At 42.1% G+C, this 27502-nt stretch overlaps 1 protein-coding gene across 1 annotated transcript; it reads left to right on the forward strand.

The window, feature by feature from the left end:
- The first annotated feature begins 11649 nt into the window (after positions 1-11649).
- bmp4 (bone morphogenetic protein 4) lies at positions 11650-19945 on the forward strand. The gene is made up of 4 exons (XM_034563331.1): positions 11650-11898; positions 15701-15823; positions 16410-16774; positions 18962-19945. Exons 3-4 carry the CDS (start codon positions 16417-16419, stop codon positions 19813-19815), a joined length of 1212 nt encoding a protein of 403 aa, XP_034419222.1. The 5' UTR covers positions 11650-11898; positions 15701-15823; positions 16410-16416; the 3' UTR covers positions 19816-19945.
- Positions 19946-27502: the final 7557 nt, after the last annotated feature.

Genomic DNA, 27502 nt, shown 5'->3' on the forward strand with positions numbered 1-27502 from the left:
CTATCTATCTATCTATCTATCTATCTATCTATCTATCTATCTAGCTGTTTGAGGCCATCCATCCATCCATCCATCTATCTAGGTGTGATAGATAAAATCAAAAAGGTCAGCCAGAAGTGCTGTAATGGGAGGAGAGAACAAGAAGCCACGGGGAAGCAGAGTGCAATTTGACTCAAAGCAGCATGAGGAGCGGTGCCGACTTCTGAGAAGTCATTTGGTTGCCCACTTTTCCCTCTGCTCCTTTTCCTCTCCTCCCTCCCTCCCTCCCTCTCCACCCTCTCCACTCTGTGTTCTCACCTCCTCTCCCCAGGCTCCCATGTGGGTGGGGCGAAGTGCTGGAGGGGAAACCGACGGAGTAACGCAACAAATTTGGCAGTTACCCCAACACTAACCACTGGCGTGTTTGAGCCGTTGCCTTGGTGACCAGCGGGCTCCCGCAGCAGGGACCGGGCCTCCTGTTTTTCGCACCTAGAAGAGAGGAAGCAGCTTGGGATGGAAGGTGTTTGTTACAGGAACAAAGAGGGTGGAGGGAGGTTTACTCACTTGTACTTTTCCTTTTTATATCTTTTAGTTTTGTTCTGGTTAAGCTCAAATTCTGAATACTATGTTTATACACATTTCTTTCTAGATCGTGCTCCGGGATATCACCACACATAAACAAACAAATAATTCCAAATGAGGCCTCTGAAACCATTGATAGTGAGCCAAACCACTAAAGACAACAATACATGGAATAACATGGACACATGCATCATAATCCTAGCTAATATCACTAAAACAGTAAACTTTCCCAGTAAACTTTTATTCCATGAACTTATTTGGATTCTTTTATGAAAAGGAAACAATGTTGCATGCGTCAACACAGACATGTTGTATTTGTGTTTCCTGGATGATAAAAGGAAATTGATGTATGTATAAACACACAGCCATTATAAATTTCACATTTGAAAAGAAAATCCAAAACTTACTGTGTGCGGTATCTAACCCAGCTCCTATACTCCTCAAGGGCCTGGCCCCATCTTCGAAGTCTGTGTCAGTGTGTGTGTGTGTGTGTCTGTGTGTGTGTGTGTGTGTGTGTGTGTGTGTGTGTGTGTGTGTGTGTGTGTGTGTGTGTGTGTGATCTCCAGCTGCAGCCCTCAAGTATGCTCCTGCAGAAAAAGAATAATAATAAAAAAGCACAACAACTGTTAATGCTCCTTACTCATTTTGGAATCATGTGTGTCATGTCACCGGGCCCCGGGGACCGGTGGTGAAGCACAGAGAAGAGAGCAATGTGGCTTCCGTTAGCTGGATCTGTTACAGCGTCTCTGAAACTACAGCAGATGAATCGGACTGCTTTTTCCCTCCCGTCTTTATCTTTATTTTTGTATAAAATGTGTTTGAGGAGACTGGAGCATCTCTTTTAACGACACAACCCTACTAACTCTGCTATTCCATTGCTCCGGCATTACACTCTCGTCTCTGTCCAGACTTTCAACAGGAAGCTTGATTTGACGTGGAATTAGAGGTAATATGACTAAGCATGCTTTTAAGAGCTTCCCAGCAGTCAACAACTCAAGTTACATCTGGCCTCGTAACTATCTGATTTAGGATCGTCTCGAGCCCACCGGAGGTGCAGACCATAACTTAAATGAGAGAGAATTAAACAACCCTGCGCATTAATTCGCAGATTATATTCAGCTCAGCACCGATATGAAATTAAAGCATAATTCAGATGATATTCTTGATTTTCTTATCTTGAACAAACTATTACAAACATATCGATGAGCCAAGCTGTTGATGTGAAATAGTTGAAAATAGTTCCCACAATATGTGCTATATACTCCTGTTTGAGTGGTGTTTGCTAAAAACCTACAGTGGCCAGCTGTTTTGGGAAAAATATTGAATTTTTTATGAAGTGAACGTTGTGACCTGCATTTAAAGATGTACGTCTTCAGTAGTAAGACATGGGCTTGTAACTCAGAGCCACAGACAAGCTGGGGAAGTAAGAAAGTACGGTGGGACAAAATAACAATTTGTTAGTATTTACATGTGATTTGTTGACAATCAGAAAAATACAGAATAAAACCATCAATTAACATGATGACCTCTCGTCCCACGTGCACGTGTGCATGTCTGTGCGGGCGCACACACACTGTACAGTACGTTAGCGTGCCTGCGTGAGTGTATGTGGGGTAAACTGTATCCCACCCCTGAGCTTCAGCTCTCAAATCAAGGCCCTGAAAGTAAACAGTGCACTGCCAGAGGACCTTGTTTATCAAATCTGCAATTGCACTCATAGAGCAAAATGACCTACAATTACAAGCCCAGCTAGAAATTAAGTTTTCAGTCAGCGTTCCAGAAAAAGATCATAGGATCTCCTGCGAAGGGTAGTCCTCCCCTTCTCCTTCTACCTTCTTTTTTTCTTTTCCTAAAACGCCATACTGTCATGGCTGTTGAAGTGACTTGCTTCCAAAATATGTCCCTCAGTTTTTGTGAAAGGGTTGATGTAGTTACCACGCACACGTTAACACACGGCAGTTTGAGAGTATATATGTCACATCATCATATTTGTAAAATTTCCACCCAAAACAATCACAACAGGCTCATTCTTCCAAGCACGAGAGCTTTGTTGCTACCGGCTTCGCCAAGATATTCCGACCACTCCTAAAACATCAACCGTTCCAGCAGAAGCAATTACATGCTGCTGCCCTGAAAGCAAAGTGGAGAGGTTCTCTCTTTAAAGTGTGTAAAATTCCCTCCTAGTTTAATTATGTGGTGCTGGGTGGAACCTGGAGGCTACTCTCCCCTCTCTGCTCCAACGTAAGAGCATTTTCCATGGCACGAGCATGCAATATATCGCTTCCCACAGAGTGATTGGAATCACGGCGGATCCCAAAACCTGGTTTACAGCATTCCTAGATCTCTGAGCAGTGTGGTGACCTAATCGCCTGACCACCTACTGCTCCATGCCAAATCCCAAGCAGCAGGCCAGACACCCCTGAGAGTAACATCCGACTACACCATGAAATATTACGTCAGGAGTGAGTCATTGGATACTGAGAACAGCTTTACATACTCACAAACACAGGAGCTTTACTCAGACTGGATTAAACCGGTGGATAAACTGTATCACTGAAAGGAAACGTGTCATTTCTGGCAGCCATATTGTTCGGTTTATCGTGTTACAGTGCATTTAATCGAGAACTTTAAAGATCGATAAATAACCATTGATTTTGTTTTCCTCTGATACAGAGAATACTGATACATAACTGTTATATGTACGTTCATGGTTTTGTATGGTTATTACGTTGCACATGTAATAACAGTCAAAGTATTTAAAAATCAATTATGAATACAAGCATCAAGTCAATCCCAAGTCATTCTTTGACGAACTGTGACACAAGTCTCCTCTCTTTTTCACATCCAGCTGTTGTGCAGTGTTGACATTACAAACAAATTCACTTTGACAAATACTCAAGCTGAATAAACAAATCGGTCTCTCCTAATATATCAATTCATGCTGCTTTTATTAGTGTTTTGACGTATCAGTCAAGCACATAATCAGTCAGCATGTGCAGCTTGCTCACAAAGCAGGAGAGACCATGGCGCAGTATTCCCGACGGCTAAATATATGTATTAAATATTTCATCACAATCATGCTTTATTAGTGTTGTATTAAGTGGTACTAGCAGTGTGTTAGTTAATTTAGAATGTGAGTAATTCAACAGTCAAATCCAGGGTCATACTGAATAAACTTTTTGCACTCTTGCTTATTAATTATGAATCAAATTTACAAGCATTCCCCCCAAATTCTACTCACCTTCTTTTGTTGAAATTGAATTACATTACATTTTTCACTCATTATTGGCACAAATCTGAACTAACCGTTTGTTAAAAACCTCTTAACGGCAATTGTCCAATTAAAGCTTAGCAACTGTAACTAAGCAAGGCGGGTCTGTCATGACATGCCAACCTGGTGTGCATGGGACTCCAGGACTCTTCATTATTTATTTTTTCAACCAAAAACAGTAACTTCATCTGTTTTGACGTAAGCTTATACATTTATATATTTAGTTCTGTATTAGGGGAAAGCGTTTCAGATAATGCAGCTCCGTCCTGCTCTTTATCGTATTTTTTAAAAGGTGTACACTAACGTTAGGCAACATGAGTGTTGGAAAAGAAAACTACTATAAAGAATAGCAAATACACACAAAGGGTGAAATAACAGTCTGATACGTGATTCCTTATAATAGGCCTTTCTTATAATATTGGTACTCTACTCTGCAATACAATAATGCTGCTTCTTCTTTATGTCCATGTCTTCTGCGTGGCTTCGGTGAGGATGTAGACATACAGCTTGGGTAATGCAAGTATAGCCTCATTCTTTTAACACATTTATATAGCCAGTTTATATATAACTTTATACCAAGTGCCAATGAAAGTCAGCTGAAAACAGTGTTTTAAGCCAACCCACAACCCGCGCTATCTGAGCTTCATGTTCTAGCTAGTTGATAAAACCTGCAAGTGGCAGTTGTCATGCTAATTGTAAGCAGCCTGAGTTTCTCTATTTTTGTCTGAATTCAAAGATTTATTTTCAAAGGTTGCAAATAATTTCAAGTGGTAAAATCTGCCACCATTATCCCTGAAAAGTATCATGTATGTAAAGTAAGCCATAGCAACAGTGACGAAGTGGGGCGGTGCTTACATTTCACTATGATGGCAGATATCTGTATAATATAACCCAGATTCAATACCATGGATTTGAGCTTGTTATTGCCTGTGAATTGTTCTGTGTATTTTGTCCACTCTTCTGTTTCAACGCTCTGCTCGTCTCTCCTGCTGCCCATGGTTCGCCGACACAGGGATGTTAGCATATTCCAACTGCTTGGAATTCCTTCCTGCCGTCTTGGGAGCACACACTGCGTTTTAAAACTTGTTGGACCCTTTCAAGTTTTATTTGAAAGTATGTAATTACATTCTTGGAGGAATAACGGGTCCCTGGAGTGATTTACATGCTGTATTAAATGTCATGATTTGAAAAGATGTTGTTGACACTTGCCCATTTAAGAGCTTCTTGATAGCCTCAAATGATAAGACAGCTTTAGACAATGAAAATATAGTATAGAGGAATGGTAGGTTTGGAAATGAGAGAAGAGAGCTGGAGTGCATTCAACCTCTGTGAAGTCTTGCTGATGTCTTATTTCACAGTGGTTTACTGGGATGTCTGTGGCTGGTCTCTGGTCCATTTATACTTTATGAGGTTAAACCCTTTGCTGCTGATGGAATTAAAAAGCGTACAGTTTGAAGACTTTTGCATTTATGCTTTCATTCACAGCCAATTTAGGTGATACATGACTTTCTGAAAATCTGATTAGCTGAATGGCAATTTTGTTCAGTGACTTCATAACCTGATTTTGAGATGAAACACATAGTTTGATTGTCACAGAAGGTATTCCAGATATTCAACTTTTAAGCTCTGGTCCCAGGACCTCTCGGACACTGTATCAGAGTCGACCGCATCAATTTCCATCTCTTCAAGTCTAATCTGTCTTTCTTGAGCACCGGCACACAACACTTGCGAGGCTCTCTGTCACAAAGCCGGGCCACCGCTGGAGAATCTATTTGACTGCCTCTTAGCGTGGCTTCTTAGAGACCGCGGCGTGGGCAAAGTCAATTCCCCTCTCAGATTAAAGGAGTATCCTCAAGTGCCAATCCAAATGGTGATAAAAAAGCTTTTTAATCCATTGAGAAGGTTTACCGGTGTAACCCCCCCAGAGTCCCGGCATCAGGCGTTGCCCCACTCAGGCTGCGTCTGGACAGTGTTGGGGCCCGAGTGTGCCTCCTTGCACCCTGACAGAGGGAGAGAAAGGCCTAAAAAAAGGCCCCCCTCCGCCACTCACTTGACCAGCTCGCTTTGATAACATCTGGCAGGGGCAGATTTGCACCAGCGACAGCAGGAGATGGAGGGACATTAAAGTCTTGTCACTCACTTGGCAGGAAGGCGGTCGGTAACTCGGCAGACTGAACCTCAATCGCTTACGCTCGAGTGTCACTGATGATCTCTCTTTCTAATGGGTCTGATGATATTCTCCAACAAGAGTGTTATATGAGATGATGGCTTGGCATGGCTGCTTTTTATTCTGAACTCAAATCCCTTTATCTTATCATGAGAATAACTTAGGCTGCTGACACTCACTTAGTTATTCAGGCCAAACGACTCTGTACAAATGTATTTTTGACCACAGAACAAGAACCACAACTCTGAGACTTGAAACCTAAACATTCTTTATAGAAGGAAACTTATAGTGTTTATCTAAACAGTGTTGTCTGTTGAAGGAGATGGGCCGGAAAAGACTTGGACCTATCTTTGTTCGGGGGGGGGGGGGGGTTTGCAGCAGTTTAGAGGGGCCTGAATGTGAGTTTCAACACAGCTCCCCCGGAAAGGCTCAGACCAATTCAACATCCATCCCTCTCCGTTTTCTGTTTACTTCTAGGTTCATGAGTTTACATGCCAATTCCATTACAGGGATTAAAATAGTTTGTCCAATCCATCCTCAAACTCTGGTTCCCTTGTCCCTCTCCCTCCCCTAACCCCTCATACCACTTACAGGCTTTCAGGTCCCAGGGCTGGGTTAGGGGATTACAGGACAAGCACGCTGCAGCCCCAACACCCAAAGAAACACAAGGCGGCTGTGTCGAAGAATGTCCCAATGAGATGTCCGAGCATTAGTGAAAGCTGAGGTTTGATCAATGGCCGTGGCGCGTGTCTGCACTAGTGAACACTTCACGGAGTGTCTGAAAGAGAAGAAAGAGAAACTGAAGGTGTGTTATGACATGGGGCTCAGGGTCTAGGCGGCCGGGTCACCTTTGAGCTGCTGCTGATTAAGGGCTGGTGTTCACAGGTGAGCGGCTCCGAGCAGGATTTAGTGACAGAGGTGAGATCTCCCCCACTCTCCCAGCAAGGAGCACTGCTGACCTCTCCCCCGAATGGCCAAAGGCAAATGACTGAAGATAAGTGAGGTCTGGGACTGAGCTTGGCTCAAGCAAAGAACAAGTGAAGTCTCTTCTCAAACAAATTATTTACATTAAAAAAATAATCAAAAGGAAAAAGAACTAGAACAGAACCAGATACAGAACTAGATAGATGGTTGGAGGCAGGACACACTTGGCTCCAACCAATTGTTTCTGATCTACGAGTCCCAGACTTTGGGATCAGAGGTTCATGTTATAAGTTGTGGAGTAAGTCAATAGTCAGTGGTTCTAAAAGCCACCCGCAGTTGGTAATCACCTTCGGAACTGGAGGGGCTCAAAGGGGCTAAGCCTGGTCAACACCTAGGAGGGGACATCCACAGCATATCTTCAAGTGCTCCCAGCAGCCCGGTTGGTAAAACACGGCTGAGGCTTCATGTGAGGAAGACGCCTTCATGGGCTGCACATGGAGAACATGTAACTTCATAACGATGAGCAAAATAATGGAGCATCAGAACATTTCAGTGTGCCAGTCTTTCAAAACAAAAAAAATATATAGAGTGAAATAAAGTGAAAGAAGGCTCTTTAAAAATATGAATAAATACCAAAACAATTATTCCAAAAAGATGACACTGAAAATCTCTCAAGTTCTTAGGCCCAAGCAATACGAATTAACATTAAGTAACAACAAGCATGCTGCTACACAATTATTTGATTACCGAAATAAAAACTTTTAGGGTGACCATTACATAACACAACCATGATATGCCAATTATAATTGTACACACTGCTGAATATATTTGTGCATTCTTGCAGGAAAGAGAAAGCCAAATGGACTCTTTAAAGGGTAAGATGGCAAATTTGGGAAATAATAAGATATACATTTAATAATAAATAATCCTCATAAAGTTGGACTAATAATCATGAGTGCAATTTCTCGCTGGAGTAATTTCTCCGTTTAAATGATGAAATAGACGTCTAGGTTTGCTGCTCCTGCTTCTGCTGCCATCGGTTACACCGATCCACCCAAAGAAATAATGTCATGTTTATTGGTTTTTACAAACTTTCCATTTTCAACCGCTGATACATATACAGTACAGGTGTATCTTTGTGTTATCTGTCCTTCACAAATTGCTCCATAACTTCTTGCTGTTTGTTTTGTTTTTACGTGACGTTTTTTCAGGCTTATCTGCGATTTTCATCTTGTGCTTGAACGTAAAGCTGGCGTCTTTTACACAACCTCCGATTAGTTACGTGTACTATGTTGTACTATGTATCTGTATATGTGTACTATGTATGTACGTGTACTATGCTGACGTAACACTGCCAAATCTCACACATCACAACTACTCAAACAGACATCCTGTTCTACATTATGTTATAATTGGCTCATTGTTAGTTTACCCTCCAGACATGATATTATAATGTCCTGCACTAATGTCCTGTCACACTGTACCACATGTCTAACAACTCTGCATTATGTGTTAAATTAACAAAAGAAAATCAACATTACAACATCACAGTGATGTTAAGCTGAAGAAATGTTCATTTCAAAGTATGTGCAATATCATATTAACAATGTTGCAAACAAACTGGAGCGATGACTAAATGACCATCACTGAAAAACACAACCTTGAAAACAGTTCCAATGTAATGTGTAATTATAAAGAAACATATTGCATGTTTTAGCATTAAGTGCCAGTGACCTGCGACACTTGTTGCTGTTTTACCTTCAGCTGTGTTCAATAATGTAATAATACCAAACCGTGCAATGAGGCAGACAAACAAAAAAATGTGGATCCTCCAGGTCATCAACATGATCAGAGTCAGAGTCATTGGAACTCGAGAGTGAAAATAATGAATTATGGATCCCACTTGAAAGGCTGTAAATTTGACCAAATTTAAATTGTGCATGACAAGGTTTCCATTAAATAGACAAATGGTTTTACTAATAGTGTTGAAATGAGACAATCACCAGTCAAGCAGAAGGTATATGAGGAATATGAACTGAGTCACCAAGGACATGCCAAATGCCACACACACACACGCACGCACACACGCACGCACGCACGCACGCACGCACGCACGCACGCACGCACGCACGCACGCACGCACACACACACACACACACACACATGCCAATAATCTGCAGTTTTTGCAAAGCCCCACAGTCAGAGCTGAAGGAAGAACCAAAGTCTGAGGAGATCAATAATGATTAAGAAAATAAATGATCTGATTCAAAGGAGCACACAATGCAAACAATGTATTCGAGTAGAACCACATGTAACATGACCAATAAAGTCAACTTTGTAGCATCCCGGATCTCTAAACCACGGATAGCATAGCCTCAAGAAGCATTGAGGGTTTCCCTTCAGAGCTATTTATCTCCATGGTTCAGGGATACGAATCATACCTACAATCCCTCTTTAAGAATATTTTGGCAATACATATTTGATGGATTTTAAACTTTCAACCCTTTCTGTCTGAATCTATCTTTTACTTTTTTGTTGCACTCACATTGGACATAAAATCAGTGAAAAAGTTTCAAACAAATGTAATCATTACCTGAGGGTAAATCCTCAGGCAGTGACAACGACACATATGAGATATTCAGTTAGTTAATCCACTTTATCACCATTGCACATTATAAGTGCATTCCCCAAAACCTGGAAGCTTGACAACGTGTTCCCCATATTGCCACTAAAGACAATAAAAAGCAAAACAAACAATAGCAGATCAGCTGTGGATAATCTAGTGAGAAGTGCAGCGCATGAATATCTATGGGTTCATATTAAGGAGAATTATTGTATTTTTGAAAGTCTGCATGCTGTAAAAATATATCACTCTACACTGCATACCAGAATAAACCTCTTATGTGCTTTCCTTAGTGTTTAGCTCAGTTTACTATGAAATTGTTCCACTAATATGATATCATTTACAGCCTCTTCTATTAAAGTGTGGTGTGCAACAGTTCAGCTTCCTGGGTCTTCTGCGTCTTTTCATTGATTAAAACAATTTATATTGACCGCTTAAGCTAAATGTCAGACAATATTGTTATTTTGAGTATAGAAACAACAATCTATTTCCCAAAGACAATAAATATATCCATATTAAGTGTGTGTATGTCTGGAGATGTGCTACAAGGGGAGACACCACTGCAAACAAAACAAAACAGAGCTTCAATTGTTATTTAGAAATATATTAATGCCATAATGCTTTTTTGGCTGTTGTATGGTCAGACATAAATAAGAGCATGGCGGAGTGGTTCTGTTTCTCAGACATCTTAAGGGAAAACAGATTTCTGTATTTCTCGAACACTGAGAAATGCTTTTGAAAAGTACTAAGAATAAAAAATGCAATATTAAAGATGAATGTATTATTTTGTGTTATAACCCACATATTTACATAACGTATTCTGGAATTAATTGATTCAAGTGTGTGTATTTATGATACTATCAATATTAATATTATCATTAATATTGTTGTTACTATTACTAGTATTATTGTAATCATGATTTGTTTCTATCATTATTATTATTAATAAGTATAATGTTAATTAGTAAAATTATTATTATTATTATTATGAAGAGCTATTGAAAGAGACGCCCCAAATAAGTTGCTGATTAAATCATTGTTTTGCATCTCCACATGTTCAATGCGAGTTACAGCAAAAATATTCATATGGTTTATTGTGGGATTTTGAGGTTCCCATAAAAAGACCGTTCTTTTAACTTATATTACACCATAATGAGTAATAGAACTTGCATAACATTCATCTGTGTAAAATCTGATGGCTCTTACACAATTTTAAATTATAGCTCTTGACTATAATCATATTTTGTTCAGGATCCCCTAAAAATGACCACATGACCTTAATAATCAAAGTAATAAAAGACAGAGAGAGCACTTCAGTAAATTGACAGTGAGTGAAGAAGGCAAGGACCTCATTAACACTCATAATTACTTCTCAATGGGCCAAATAAATGTCCCCACCTCTGCTTGAGGACAAAAAAAAGGAAACGTTTTGGGTTTGTCCCCCCCAAATGCTATTTAGATGAATGCCAGGTCTAATGCGGAGCAGAGACTACAATTATTTTCGGTGGATGTGATACATGAGCAGCAGGGAGTTTTGCGCAGGGAACACTTTGTATTGAAATTTGTCTCGTGCTGTTTTTTTTCTCATTTGATTTTTGAGTGTTTACTGTGCACATCTTAGAGTTAGGCTCGTTGCCTAATTTTGATGTTTCCAATAAATGCCATTCCAATTATCTTTAGACCTTTTACACCTACAGGTGTCCACATGGGTCTTTTTATTTAGAGTACCACGACGTTACCTCGCAACGGGTCCGTTACTGTATTTGGGTCCCAGCATTGAAATGCAGATTGAGCGTTTGACCCGTCGGCTGTTATTCACAGTCAAATTACAACGTTTCACGAAATGAAAAAGAAAATACTTCGCGCAATGAACTCTCTTTATTTAAAGTGGAGGAGGAGAGAAGAGAGAGAGGGGGGGGCGAGGGGGGGGGGGGGGGGTATCCAAGGTGTTTGAGACAGATGAGGGAGGTGGGGGTCGGGGAGGGAGGGAGCGAGGGAGGGAGCGAGGGAGGAGGAGGCAAGGACGGTAAATTGGGCGGACACATAAAAACTGCAAGGGGCCATAGATGCTGGATCATTTGTAAAGTCTGGCCGTCCTGCGCACCACCCGCCGTCACGAGCTGAGTTGGAGACGGATAGGAAACCCCGTTGCAGACCCCGAGCGCCGGCCTTCACCCCGACCCTGTTTCCTCTTGTCCGGTTAGAGGTGTCGCTAAAGGAATAATGAGCCAAAAAGGCACCCAACTTCTCCTTTAAGGCTCATTTCGCCGTTTTTCGGCTTTACGCCTGGACTGCCTCATACCTTCCCGTTCATATTCACTTCATTCGAGGATACCTGTACCTCTACTGATGGTAAGCGCACATCTACGGACACACTCACACGAAGCAGATTTAGCAACGGAGCTTCTTTTTTTTTAAAACGAAACGTATTGAGTTATACAGGAGGAAGTTGACAGTGTGTGGCTTTTCATGTTGGTTGTATGCTGTTTGTGCGCGTTTAACCGACTTCAATGAAAGTTTGGATAGCATTCCAGGGAGAAATGTAAATGTTTAAATGTGCATATACATCTTAGAGTCTACCTCATTGACACAGACACGAAGTCCAAGTGAAATAGAAGTGTATTTGGGGACCAATAGGGCAATGATCCTAATGGAGCTCGGAGCAGGTTAAAGCCTTTTGTGCCGGAGAGTTGAGCAGTGACACACCAACTTGGTGAGGTCATTTCAAAACAGAGCGTCCAATTTCGCTACGGCTGTCTTTCTTCAACACAATTTCAATATTCACATTATTCAGATTTTAACTTTTCAAACCGAAGTTTGGTACCAATTGTCCACGGTTAAACACCACCTACCTGTGTCTGTTTCACTTCGTGCCATCCCGGTGCGTAATGTGGAAGATGGAGATGACACGGAGCCAGAATATATGAGGAACAAAAACAACGGTTATTTTCTAAAGCTATTTTTAATGTATTTAATTTTAATTCATTTACTCTTTACATATAATTGTTAGGACTGATTCATGGGCAATTAAGCCATATTTTAAGCGGCGCGTCAGTGCCAACTAATTACAGTGGCACAACAGTGATACCAGTTTTTCAATCGTTCGACATTGTTATAAGGACTAACATGTTTTCACCTGTTTGAAGCTAATTATTATAAAGTGGAGTCATTAAATGCAGAAAATCTGCAGCAAGGAATACACACAGTATTGCGGCCTGCAGGCGCATGGCGTCCTTGGCACACTCCTTTACTTTCATAGTTTCTCTGAACCGAGTTTCTCTGAAACCGACATAAGTAGCCTATGTATTTAAAAAAATCACGAGCATCTGGTAAAGGCTCAATGTCTTTGGGTCGTTTCAGGAGAACATTTTTGTTGGTGATCATTTAGATTTTATTTTTATTTGTATATTATTGAACACATTCCAGCAAGCCAGTTGAAGCATTTGATATTACAAAATGTATTAGTTTTTTTTTTTGTCATGTTTTATTTATTCTTTAAAATATAGCAAAATCAGCATTGGAGATATACGAACTCATAGGACTCATCATTTCTATCAGAGTTCTTGCCTCTCAGAATGCAGTCAGCGAACAAAACCATTAACCTGGTTTCGGTGACCTCACTGACTGTGAATGTTCTTACTCTTGAACTGCTCGCTGGGAGCAAATAAAATCCCAAACCTACAAAACAACAAGAGACATACAGTACTCTGTTTTATTTATTTCAACACAAATGAGGTGTTTGCATGTTGTTGGGCACACTGGCTCACTGTGAAGTAATTATTTTAAATCCTTTGAAAACATACTTGTTGTCAGGAAACAAACTCAAAAGTCCCTTTTTAAAGGATAGTCATCTTTTGTGAAACTATTGGCCATCAGAATAATGAATACACAGTATCATTATGAACTGCATATAATCTACAGCATATTAGCATTAACCAGAGAAGGCCATTTAACATGATATGTTGCAGTAGAGTACAAAAATACAAGATTTGTTGGTATACCGATTACTGGCTTCAAAAATGATTTAAAAATCATGCCAAAGACTTGGCTGTTCCTGTAGTAACCTGTTGCCCTCCATCCCTCCCTCCCATCTTCCCTCTCACCATCACTGTCAAAATCCTCAGGAAACACATTTGAAGAGCCATGTGCATAGTCTGATCACATTATCTCTGGTCAGAGAGAGAGAGAGGCCAAGGGGGATGGAGCACAGCCAAGGGAAGTTGACTGCTTTGGCCTAATTGCACCCTGCTCTGCATTTATTGTTGTAAAATGCATTTGTGTCTACCGGTCAGTACAAATGTCTTCTGAGCGTCTTAAAACATTTCATAATCTTGGAATTTGGTTTTGCTGTCACTGTTGGATCAAGAGGAGCAACACTGAGTCCACAACGCTGATACATGTGGTGGAAAATCACTGAAAAAAATGAACAGGGCTGGTGACACTCCAAATATTTTTTTTTATTTTTTTATAAATCATCACTGGTGAAAACATGCCAGAAAAATGAACGCAATAACTTTTTTTTCCAGAGTTGAAAGTTACTCCCTGTCTGCCTTACATCTTCTTTCATCATCGTCGCACCACTTTGAGTGTCTGTCTGCTTTAGCCTGCAGCTTTGTCAGTGGCTGGTTACAGTTACAAGATGTTCTGTATGGTCAGTGTTTTTCAGTGCTATGAATCCCTGTAATCATGGGAGAGGCCCTCGCTGTACAATGAACGTTTGTTGTAAGAGATGTGCGCGCACACACACACACACACACACACACACACACAAGTTATCCCCCCACCCCATGGGTAATAGAGCTGATCATGTTCTGAACCCTCCTCTCTCTTTGCCACAGTTCTCACGAACATGCAAGCGGTGGCACACACTCATGCACGCGTACAGGCATGCGTGCCGTTTAGCTCATGCACACACACACAGCGCACATCACCCCTTTCTTCACTCTCACTGGATCTAGTGTCATGACCGAAAAAGGGGGGGGGGGGGGGGGGTTTGGGGGGGTCAATCGGAGGTCAAAGTCTAATGCTGTTAGGAAAAAGATCCTTGATTGCATGTACAGTGAGCCATGCAAACCCAGACCCACACACACATACACACAGTGTTCCTGTTAGTGTGCATCCTCACTGTGTAGTATTGCTTGGGTGCTCTCCAGTGGAACAGGCTCCAAACGATGACCAATGACCTAGTAGCAATGCGGTCCTGTTGTTGCGGTCACTGATTCAACAGCATTTAGCACAATTAAATGACGCTTAAAACAATGAGTCATTAGAGCCATGTAGCTGTAAACCTTGCAAAAAAAACCACCCCAAAATGTATCTTTTATTTACTTTTAGGAGGTATTTTAAGATTTCTGTTGGAGAATTTGTCAATACTTTTATATACCAAGAAAATGCACATGGTGTTGCAGTTATATATGCGATTAAGAGTAAAATATACCCTTCAAAAAACACCAACACACACCCGTGCTGAATGTACTGATGACAGTGATGTCAAAGAGAAGAAGGCCTGTCATCAGCAACACTTCGACCTGTGTGATCCCTCAAGTGGGGACGCGTTACTAAGAGATGAAGCACTTTTGCAATAGATGCATTCAGTTCCTTGTCTGAAATAGGTGGTCTCTGCCGCTTGGGGGGATAAAGGTTGACTAAGTTCACTTGGAGACAGTTTCTCTAAGCAAACAGCCCTCTTGTTTTGAATATAGATTTTACCACTCCTGATCAAAGTGGTGTTATCAGCTCTTTGGTCTTGTGTGTGAACATGAGAGGATAGATTTTCAGTTGAAGTCAGCACTTATCTGGCTGTCTTTTTTTTTCTTTTTTTTTTTGCTCTTTGATTTAGCTTTTGAAACAGGTTTCTTATCAATTTTTTGGAATGGATATAACAAGGTGTGTTTTTAGTCTTAGGTGAGCATAAGGCATACGGATCTGCTGTCTGTGTTGTGGAACATACCTCCTTACATTCCAGTTACAGTAAATAGCTTTGCCCATGGGCCAAAATGATAAGCCTTAAAGAGACATTGGGTCTCTCTCTAACCTACATACACACTGACACAGATATACCCTCTGCTACCCAGTAAATAGTGTGTAACAGTCTCAAGTGTCTGAAATTGCATTCAGTTTATCATTTCCCTGTGTTTTTACCTTTGTCTTTTAGGAACAGGGTCACTCCAACGTTCTCCTGCAGCCTTCCAGCACCACCTAACATTTCCTGGAAGAACGTGTCCATTGCCTGCTCCCAACAAACATGGACTGTTTTCCCATGCTTTATTTTCTGTCGGTAAGTAAATGGACCGTGCCATTCTCAATTTGTAACATGTGACACATTGCTGCATCTCACATTTTTCCCCTTTCCTCTCTGTCCACCGAGTCACTGGCTTTGGTGGCATTCATCCAGACTTGTATGGAAGGCAAGGCTCTTGTGTGAGGAAGACCTTTAGAGATACATGTGGGGCACATAGTCCTTGGTTTGCCCCATGGCTTGTTAGAGGAGACTGTGAGGGACCGTGGCTCCTTATCGAGTTAAGAATTTGCTCTGACCCCAGGGCTGCCTCCTTTATTTGTCTAATCATAGTGTGTGTGTGTGGGGTGGGGAGTGAAGAGGAATGACCCTCAGATTCTATTCAAAATAATTTGGTTCTTGAACCAGCTGTTTACCTTTGGAGGATGTCGCCGAAGATAAACTGCGAGTAGTCTATCTGATCGGGGGCTGCTTTACTGTAAACAAGGCGGACTGGACCATTAAAACCAATTAGCCTGCCCTCAGTGGGAACAGTTAGGGAGGTGGATGTATTGGAGCTTCTTCTTTTTAGTGTTTTCTTCCCCGCTGCTCTGTTCTAATTTTCTATCTCTGCTTCTCCCCTCAGAGACATCATGATTCCTGGTAATCGAATGCTGATGGTCATTTTAATATGCCAAGTCCTGCTGGGAGAGAGCAACCATGCTAGCCTGATACCTGAAGAAGGGAAAAAGAAAGTACCCGGCCTGCAGGGTCGTTCGGCCGCTCAGAGCCATGAACTGCTGCGGGACTTCGAGGCCACGCTGCTGCACATGTTTGGCCTCAAGAAGCGGCCGCGGCCCAGCCGCTCAGCCCCTGTGCCTCGCTACCTGCTGGACCTCTATCGGCTACAATCTGGGGAGGCTGAGGAGGCCGGAGTGCACGACATCGCTTTTGAGTACCCAGAGAGGTCAGCCAGCCGGGCCAACACTGTGAGGGGCTTCCACCATGAGGGTAAGGAAACAAATTGAGGATCATACATAGTGACTTGTCATCAGTAGGAAGAGAGATGATCAATGCATCATTTCACCACAGACACATTACACCATACTCACGGTCTTTGCTGCCAGGCATTCCAATGATTTTGGTAGTAATGTATTTCATTAGCATGGGCGAGGACAGCAAAGTATTCAGTGCAGTGTCCTACATCACATTAAACATGATTATAAGGCAGCTCCACCCATCTCACCACAACCAAGGAATCTAAGGATGTGGTCACCAAACACTGTCTACAGAGCCGCAAAATAAATCTGCTAGACAAGCTCTCAAGAGCCTCATTTGAAAAGAAACGCTGCATGTTTGGTCAGCAGCTGTAGGAAAAGCAGGCCTTCATATTACTGACTTACACTTCTCACCCCACCCAGCAGAACATTGCTTAAAAAAGCCCGGGCTTGGCCTGGAATTGGAGTGTGCTCCTCTCTCATGTCTCCAGTTTATATGGAGGGCTCTTTTAGAAGGACGTGCAATTATCTTTAATGCTACTCTGCAGACTTCTAAATAAAGCCCCTACTGCCAACAATGTGGGTGCTGAGAGCAGACGCTGCCACTCTCTGTAGAGATGGAAAAACAGTCTCAGGAGCCGGTGTGATAGAAAGACCGGAACGCTATAAGGGTTTCTGTTTATTGTGACTTGGATCTGCTTTGTTTTAGCGAGAAATGCAGTTTTCAATTGGCCTCTGAAAAGATCCAGGGTACCCGATCTGGTAAATGTAAGTCGAGTTTGGAAAGCCCGACTGAAACGGTTGGATGAAGACTTGAAAGCGATAGTCAGCAGAGAGACTGAGGCGATGTACCAGACTTTAGCGAGTGAGGAAGCGATCTTGTAGCGCATTAAACTGAGAAAACCGTGGAGCTTTAGGGCTAGAGAACATGTCCGGCCTAAGAGGGAGGAGTGAGTAAGGAGGGATGAGTCAGCCTTAATGGGGCTTGTCAAACACACTGCTAATAGTACCAACGTTAGATAGGAAGAAAGAGCACCGCCTCTGGAGTAGAAACTGCGGCCTGTGTTGCACTGTGTGTGTGTGCACGTATGTATGTGTACAGGCATTTACCCTCCTTCTCCTCCACGAAACTATGTTAATAACACGCTTTGAGGCCTTCTGAGTGGGAGTGCTCGCTTTCATGGAAGCACCATTGTGCGATAGGCTGATTCAGTTGACTTATCTATCCAAAACACTGAGTGATTACAATCTGCAGCAGATGGACAGTTAAGGGAGGGGACATGTTTACAGGACAGGTAAACCCCATGTATCCTTTCATCAGCAGCAAGACAGCTGTGTTCTTATTGGCCGTGTGTAACAGGTGAGATGGGATGAATGAATCTACAAAGCATGGCGTGCATGCGAGGGTGTTTCACATTTTGAATATGCTTTGGTTAAGGATTTGAATACATTGCATTCCCTCGCAAGGCCTCCTCCTGTCCCATGGGCTTGAGATAAATGACATTCTATTGTATTGTCTGACTCCTTAATGATTATTCATGATGAAAATGATAAACGTCTTAAGTGAACAAACTGCAGAGCTAATCAAAAACACAGCAGGTTTTAATAATGAGAAGCACCTGGGTAAGATTAGGGCCTGGGTGTGAAATAACAGGGGTGGATTGAGCAGGAAAATAGTAGACACAACATTCCTTTCCCCAACAATGGTGATCTTGCCAGAAATCTGCAGACTGAGCGTGGAACAGGGTACCTCCACTGTGTTTATACTGTAGCTGTGGTACGTTAATCACCACCCTCCTTGTAATGCATGTTTCAGCAAAGTGCTCAGAGAAAGGCATTGAGAGAAGGGCAGGATAATCCTTATAGATAGATAAGGAAGCGTGGACGCTGTATATTTATATTCCTCAACACTCCAGAGGCCTTGAAAATGTACATTCTTTGTGTGAATTAAGCCACCTACTGTGAGGAAGTGGGAGTTTGGTTTTCTAGTTTTCTCTGTTGGTGCTGTTTGGAGGACAACGATCACGGTTGTTCTGGGAACAAACAATACAGCATCTTGATGGAAACCTAATATCTCAATATTTTTGAATACATAAGATGTACATATGAAGTAAAGTTGTAAGTTTAACTTCTACACATTGCACAAGTTGATGTGAATGAATTATGCAGCTAATCAATTGTCCCCCATTTCTCTTTTCAGAGCACATGGAGAGGGTGCATGATGTGGATGATGTAAAAACCGCGCCCCTGCGCTTCCTGTTCAACCTCAGCAGCATTCCAGAGGACGAGCTGCTTTCTTCAGCCGAACTGAGGCTCTACCGTCATCAGATTGACGAGGCCATTGACGACGCCTTCTCAGACAACCAGGGGCTTCACCGGATAAATGTGTACGAGGTGCTGAAGCCCCCGCGGCCAGGGCAGCTCATCACGCAGCTCTTGGATACGCGGCTTGTGCGCCACAACACGTCACGCTGGGAGAGCTTTGATGTGAGCCCAGCGGTGCTGCGTTGGACTCGTGAGAGCCTCCCAAATTATGGGTTGGCAGTGGAGGTTCTGCACCTCAACCAGACGCCACGCCACCAGGGCCGACACGTTCGCGTCAGCCGCTCGCTACACCGGGAGCCCGGCGAGGACTGGGAGCAGCTACGCCCTCTCCTGGTTACCTTTGGCCACGATGGGAAAGGTCACCCGCTGACCCGCCGGACCAAGCGCAGCCCCAAGCAGCGGGGCCGTAAACGCAACCGCAACTGCCGGCGCCACGCACTATATGTGGACTTCAGCGATGTAGGCTGGAATGACTGGATAGTGGCGCCCCCTGGTTACCAAGCCTATTACTGCCACGGGGAATGTCCCTTTCCTCTGGCGGATCATCTGAACTCAACCAACCATGCCATTGTTCAGACACTGGTGAACGCTGTGAACAACAACATTCCCAGGGCCTGCTGCGTGCCAACAGAGCTCAGCGCCATCTCCATGCTCTACCTAGACGAACATGACAAGGTGGTCCTAAAAAACTACCAGGAAATGGTAGTGGAGGGCTGCGGCTGCCGCTAACAAACAGACTAACAAGAACTTGGACAGGAGCCATGAAAAAAGCAACATGGACGCAAAAACAAATCAGAAGGTCTTTACTCCCAAAAATGTTCACTTGGACCCTTATTTATAACTTTTATGTTGAGGTGTATGTTTGTCTCACTTTTTTTTGTTTCTTTGACAATATGATCATATATTTTGACAAAATATATATATTTATATCTACATATTAAAAATAAATTGAGTCCTTATTTTAAACATAAAAAGCTGTACAACTTTTCATAATGTACATTAGATTGTATAAGGTTTTTTTTATTGAGAAAATAGTAAAAACAGTCTAAAAAGTAAAGTTTATTTACTGGTAATATTTATTGCTTTCATATGATATACATTTTGAAGAAAAAAATAAAAAACTTGAATTGCCTCCAATAACATATTACAGCAGATCACAATTATGCACCCTTTTGTCTATTTGCGTAAATTAGAGCACTGCATTAACACATTTAAATAAGACCCTAAAACTAAATCAACAATATGAATTATCTACTGTAAGGCAGTTGTACAAAATACAAGTTGACAGTAATGATCTATTACTGTGTAAATATGAATTTTGATTTAAATCGTCGGCCTAATATTTGCCAGATGGAATTTAACATGTGTTCAAATCACTTTTTATATATATATTATAAATAGTTTGTTCTATTATCTAACATCTCACCAACTTTGAATGATACACACTTCATCAAAGAAAGACAAATAATCACCCTGTGGGTCAGCGTTTTCTCCTTTTTCAAGATACTTTCAAGGACAGAAGCTGTTACTTCCTGGGTTCAGGCCTTATTGTTCTCAAATTTCACTTTTATGTCAATTAGGCTAACATGTGGTGGTTGGACACCCGCTAATCCAATTGCAGTCGGGGTGGGTTGTTGAGCCCGACTGTGAGAGAGTGATTCTATTGTTCCTGACGTCCCCACATTGGGGGCATGATTTTGGCCGATGCGTCCTGCCCTGATACGAGGCGGCTGAGTCCTCAGAAGAATCAAAGGTTAGACGCTCTGTCTCCTGCCTTTGTCTCCAGCGGCTCATGCCGACAGAGCAAAGACGCCTGTCTCCAACCTGTGCCCCATCACACAATAGGCTTCTACATCACTTATTTACAAGCTGACGGCTGGCCCAAATTATATGATAATGTTTAGAGAGAGGGGCTCCTTTGAACTGCTGGGAGACGCTGGCTGTGCATTGTTTTGCAGAGAGTGCCCTGTACATCATCATGTCTGTACGGGGCCCACAGATAAATAATTACAAAGCTTTAAATAAGTTTTGTTTTATTAACTACACATTCTGGTAAATTGGTACCAAAATAGAAACTTTTTTTTTTTTTAATCATTACTTGAGTGGTATGTTGTGTCAAGTGAAATAGTTACAACACTAGGTGATTTATTTTAATGACAAGTCGGGTTTCTTTTCTACTGGAGCATGCGCAGGCCCTCAGGCCCTCTAATGACCGCTGGGCTTCTCTTTGATGCCTGCATATCAGCGTCAAAAACGAGGGAGACTGCTAAAGGGGGAGAAGACGGAGAAGAATTTCATTTTGAAGTGGCTGAAAGCAGAGGAGAAGGGGCGGGAAGTATATGTATGTGTGTGTTCAGGAAGAAGAACAGGGGTGGGGATCTTTTCAGCAGCTTGACAGTGCAATTACAACATTTCAACTGATAACATCAGCCAGTTATGGTAATTGTCTGGCCTGTTCATTATCCCACTCCCCTACACAAAGCGTGTTTATTAAAAGGCCCAGAGAGGGACGTGTCCACACTCTCAGCACACGCAGTGAGCCTGCCAGCCTTCGAGTCGGGCCCTCCATGTTTGTGTTTTGCAGCATCATGCCTCAAGTCCTATATGCCTCACTGAGTGTCATCAGTCGTGTGATTAAAAGAACCTCAGTAAACAGAGAGATACATGTGAGAGTGTGTGAGGGAGTGTGAAGGGATGCAGGAGGAGGGGGGGTTTGTTGTCAATTACAGAATGAGTCCTTAAAAGCAGATCGAGGGCTTTGTCATTACTATGTGACGTGCCATTCAGTCTCCTGTAAGTGCTCGTTCTCACGCAATTACAGGTGAGTCATTATGCAGCAGGTCTATTGACACTGCTCGACTAATTGACTGGGTGAAGTCTTCAAAACGTTTTTTATTTGGACATTCCACCGTAAAAGCCAAGTGTTTATAGACAGTAAACTTCCCCGCAAGAACAAAGGAAGATGATCCTCTCTTGTATTACCTTCTTGTGCACTCTGTAAATCAGGCCTTCATACAAGACACCAGAACACATTACTAACTAAATCTTTACCAACGGAAATGAGATATGTGGTTCCACATTTCTGAGAGACCTGTCAGAAGTATTTACCGGCAGAAAGAAGATAAAACATATTAATGCTAATATTGTTGTAGCTCAAAATCTTTTACGTTTTTGTGAGCTGTGGCTCATTTTTTGCATGATGTCTTGCCGACTTGCAGATCTTTGCTGAGTTGTGCAACCTCATGTAACAAAAATCTACACTATTCCTTTCATTTTTTACTTTGGTTATGTTAACTAGTGCCACATCCATTTGAGGTCCTTCCACCTTGAGCACACTTTAATGTTTTTACAATGAAAGCCAGGGGTGGTAAGTAATACATGTGCGTCGTTATTGTACACAAGTTGGCAATTAACTATTGTTTCCATCAGCAATTTAATTTAAGCATTTAATGTAAAATCAGATAAACTGTCAAACACTCAAAAGTATTGAATCTGATGATATAAAACAGACACAAGATACAAATCCTCAGGCTAGAAAGAACTAATATTTGTCAAAGTTCTGATCGAAACTTGTGTTGCCTAATCCTTTTTTAGATATCCAAAACCCTATGGATTAGAAATAAAAAATGAAAATAAGTGATCAGAGGAGACGGAATATAAGTAGACTCTGCTAAGACCAAGCAGAATAGTATTAATCTATTTTCAAATCCTTCGCAGTTAATGGTGGTAATGCACAATGTGTTTGTTGCCTAAGTTTCGAGATACCCACAGAAGAAATTCCAAAGAAAACTGTCCAGAGTGAGTTCTTGGGATCACCCTGAGTAACTGGGACATTGTTTCTGCAAGCGCATGCTGCTCTGGAATTTTTCAAATATCATATGTACGTGCCTTGAACACCACAAAGGAAATTATTCTCACCTCCAACGTAACAGTTGTGAACAGCAGTGGAGATCTCAACCCACCTGCAAATAAAATCAAAACAATTTGCAGGACTAAATACCACTATAACTAAAAAAACAAAGGCGGTTTGAGTGAACTGACCCTCAAAGAAAAAAAAGAAACAGCAAAGACACAAGCGAGTGTTTATGGACCGTGTATTGAGGATCGGATGCGTCACGCTGTGCCGTGCTACAGTCCCAAACTGGAAAGAGTTAGTCAACGCTCTTATGGTCTGCTCTCCCTGTTTGGTAGTGACTCAGGAGGGGCTATTGTGATGATAGCTCATGTCAGTGCTGCTCGAGGTCACAGCCTCTTGTTTCACTCTCCCACTCATACTTCCACACACATGCACAGACACACACACCAACACACACACACATTCTTTCCTATAGCCTTTTTTTTCAGGGTATATCATTTTTACACAAAGACATGCACGCACATCCACACACAGGTCTGAAACCTTAGACCCTTGCTGCTGTCCATCTGCAGGGGTTATCTGTGTGACACCTCCTCTCACCCCTGTCTGTGACTCATCTCCACTCATCAAGCACACCTCGAAGCTCGCACATGGCAGCCGGGACGCTCCACGGTGCATTTGAGGGGGATGAGGCTGTCATCGATGGAATACTTTGACCTCTGGGTCACCGGCACAACATGCATACACACAGACACAGGGTGCGTACAGTGCAGGTAGTGATGGGTAATAGTAGATAAGAATGGTACTCTTCAGGGTTCAGACACAGATTATTTCATCATAAAAGCAAGTGCATTGCTTCATTTGACAGAAAACTAATTTACAATAATTTTGATAAGAGATCAAAACACCTTTATGGATTTAGAGGTGTGTTGTGTGTTGTCTTATTTGGGATGAAACTGTACATCACTTAAAAGCCATGATATTAACTGACTAGACCAATTTAAGACCCCTGTATTAATTCAGTAACTGCATATATTGTAACAGCAGAGCAAAACCAAACAGAAATGCTAAATAAAAACAAGAAGTAAGAGAAAAAGTGTTCATGTTTGTGCCTCTGTGAATATAGTTTAGTATCACTGAGCCAGATTCTGAATTATTGATAGTAAAGTCAAATGGGGGGAAAAAAAACCAAAAAGAAAGAAAAAAGTCATTTTAATGGGTCATTTTTTTGCCTGTGCTGGTCATTACAAAAATGCCAAACATTTGTTTTATTTTTTAAACTAAGAGTCGGACAAAACATGTAGTTTTCAGTCTTATGTCAATGTCTGAAGATGTCAAAACTGAGATTGTTCACTGTTTTCTGACATTATATTGCTTCAATGATTAGTTGATTCATTGAAATTATAATTAACAAATGAATCCATAATGATAATATTTATTTAGTTGAAGCCTTACATTGTCTCTTTGGTTATATTAAGGTCAAAGAAAACACACTGTTGTTCCCGAAAGACGTAAACTAAAAACACTGCGATGTTGATTGACAGTTGTTAGGGTCATTCTCACACTCTTTGAGCTTCCTTTGACTTACAGTGTGTGTTTGTGTGTGTATGTGTGTCTCTATGTGTGTGTGTGTGTGCGTGCGTGTGCTTGCCCTCACATGCACACTTAAGTACACAGTTACAAATCTGCAGTTGCTCGAGCCGTTCAGGCTGTCAGTACCCCTGCTGTCTGTCAGTGGTGTTAGAAGAAAAACAATGACGGCCTCTCAAAGAAAGCTTAATAACAGTAATTGCTGTCTGAGTGATTAGAATGAGTATCAGATATTTCTATCTTGACAACTGTTCCCAAACAAAGCATACAGTAACGAAGAGTCTGGGGAGTGTGTGTGTGTGTGTGTGTGTGTGTGTGTGTGTGTGTGTGTAGTGGGGGTTACACACCAACTGTGTGATTAAACCCCCTTGACACTCGTTTCTCCCACCAAGCCTCCCCAACTGGGAAGAGACCGCAGTGGAAATTTCCACTTGTCAAAGAAACAACCTGCAGGTTTAAAATTTGGTGTCAAGTGCCAGTGTCGCTGTGTGGACGGAATGCTTCTTTTGTGGGCGAGTCTCTGGTGTAATTTCGGGCAGGGCAGGGTGTCCCGGCAGTAGGCCTTTCTTCCTCGGGCCCTGTGCAGTTTCATTAGATACGGCTAATGAAAAGATGGCTGCTGGACAACCCGGCCCCCCGATGCTCCTCTGGCCTGTATTTAGAGCCCCCGCCTCGCATCTCCCACTGAACAGGTGTGCTGGCTGGCCCTCCAGCACTGCCACGGCTTACTGAAAACACATCTCTCTAACTACGAGTGTTCATTTTACAACTTATTTGCATTTAAAGCAACTTGTTTAAAGGTCTTTTTCTTATTTTATACCTTTGGTTTTAATTATCTAAACACAAAAGCAGGTGCCTCCTTCTGTTACCAGTTAAAGTCTAAACCTATACCAAGATAACCAAGAATATAAAATATTGAAATATTTTGACCTGATGAAGACCGAACTGGGATCAAAACATTAACTGTTAAAATAAAAGTGTGGTTGTGAAGTCAGTGTGCAGGCATTGGTCATTTCAACAAGCATACATATTCATACACCATCTACTCAAATACATGGACTTGAGGCAAATACATTTCAAATATATGGATCATGTAGGCATTTCAAGTTCATCTTTCATATGAATATGTATTGCCTTACAGACAGTCTAGTAGAAACAATGGACAACATCAAGATTCACATATTTTTCTTATATCTCTGTCTTCATTTACACACATGGCAGGAAATTAAAGACAGCGAGTAAAGTGAGCATCCCTCAGTTCATTTAACGATCTCCACTCCTCTGAAGCCTCTGGCAAACTGAGACACTGTAAAAAAAACAAAAAAAGTCTCCTGTAATTACACAAAGCTGTTTATGCACAACTCCTCCATCTCATTCCATCGTTCCCGTCCCTACGAAACACTAATTTGCCTTTCAGCGTGGTAATAGTTGATATACAGTATGGTGTCATCTGGTGACAGCTCATTGTTTTGCTCTGGTTACTTACAGAAGCCTATTTTGGCCACTGGCAACTTCTCCCTTTCAGGTGCATAAATATCGGAGAAGAGAACCGATGTTTGGCTGGAGTGCGGCCGAAGTTGGATCTCAGTGTTTATTTGCTAACAGACTCCCTCTGTGTTCATACGCTGACCCTTTGTGTGGCTCTCTGAGAGGCAGGTGGATTGTGCCTGGGGCTCGCGGAGCTACAGTTTGAAAGCAACAACGTGAAACCGGAGCCGTAACACGACCCTGAGGCAATTAGGCCCACAATGAGGATATTTTTTTTCGCATTCACTCCTTTTGTGTTGCTAAATACTGTTTAAGAGCAAATAAAATGAGGAACCTTGGCTGCTTTGGCAGAACCATCGAGGAACATTTAGAACCAGGTGGCGAATCAGCAACAGAGTAAGTTGTTGTGCCGCAGCGATGGCAGCTTGTTGTAGTTGAGGGAGTTGCTCCAACGCATGTCTCTCCTTTGAAGTTGACCTGCTCTGTTGTCCTGTGTTTTTTTTTTTTTTAAAGTGTGTGTATAAGCAGGAATGGGTGGACAGGGCTGGAGGATGCAAGACTAATGGAGTCCACTTTGGGGGAGTTTTAGCACAGCAGACCCGTCACCATGTTCACAGACAGACAGGAGAAGCGGGAAAGGGGCAAGGAGAGCTGGAAGAGAGAGAGAGAGAGAGAGAGAGAGAGAGAGACCCTGCAGCTCCTTCCCTCCTCCTCCTCCCTTCCGTTGCTATATACCCTTCCTTGAATGGAGAGTGTCTACCGGATCTGCCCAGGATGAAATGTCATATCTTAGACTGATCCTTATCTCTTAATCGCTTCCTTTGTCTCCCATGATTCCCCAGACCCTCCCCGACTTCCCTCCTCGGACACGGCCCTTTGATGTGTCAGCCACGGTTAGGGACGCTGGGGGTGGGATATTTGTGGTGTGTGCATGCATGTGTGTGTGTGTGTGTGTGTGTGTGTGTGTGTTTAAGAGTGGCGGTCTGGTTCTGCTCTGAGCTAACAAGAGCCCCAGAGGTTATCTAGATTCGATGGCCGAGGAGACTACTGGTAAGGATTGTTGTTGTTGTTGTTGTTAGGTCGGTGCCCTTTGGATTGTTTGTATGCACTGGAGGGCAGACGTAATGTGTAAAATAGACAGTATGGTGCTGCTTATGTGTGTGTTTATCTATTTGTATGACTCTACCCATAAATTCTGCACTAATGACACATCAGCCTCACAAACCATCTCTGCGGCTACACGCTGATGTTTCCCTGGGTCACAGTGTGAATTGTGAAACAAATGTTGAAAAGATCAAAGGGAGAGTAGAGTGTACAGAATGCACTAAATATGAACATTGGAATAAAAAGAAAATTAAATTAGGCATTGGGTAATAATTAGTACCACTGAACCGTGGCACATTTCAATCACAGGTTATTTACATATATGGATTTGGCTTTATGGATGGTAATGCTGTTCTGTAACATCCATCCATCCATCCA

This window comes from Cyclopterus lumpus, chromosome 22 (assembly GCF_009769545.1).
Source record: "Cyclopterus lumpus isolate fCycLum1 chromosome 22, fCycLum1.pri, whole genome shotgun sequence".
NCBI lineage: Eukaryota > Metazoa > Chordata > Actinopteri > Perciformes > Cyclopteridae > Cyclopterus > Cyclopterus lumpus.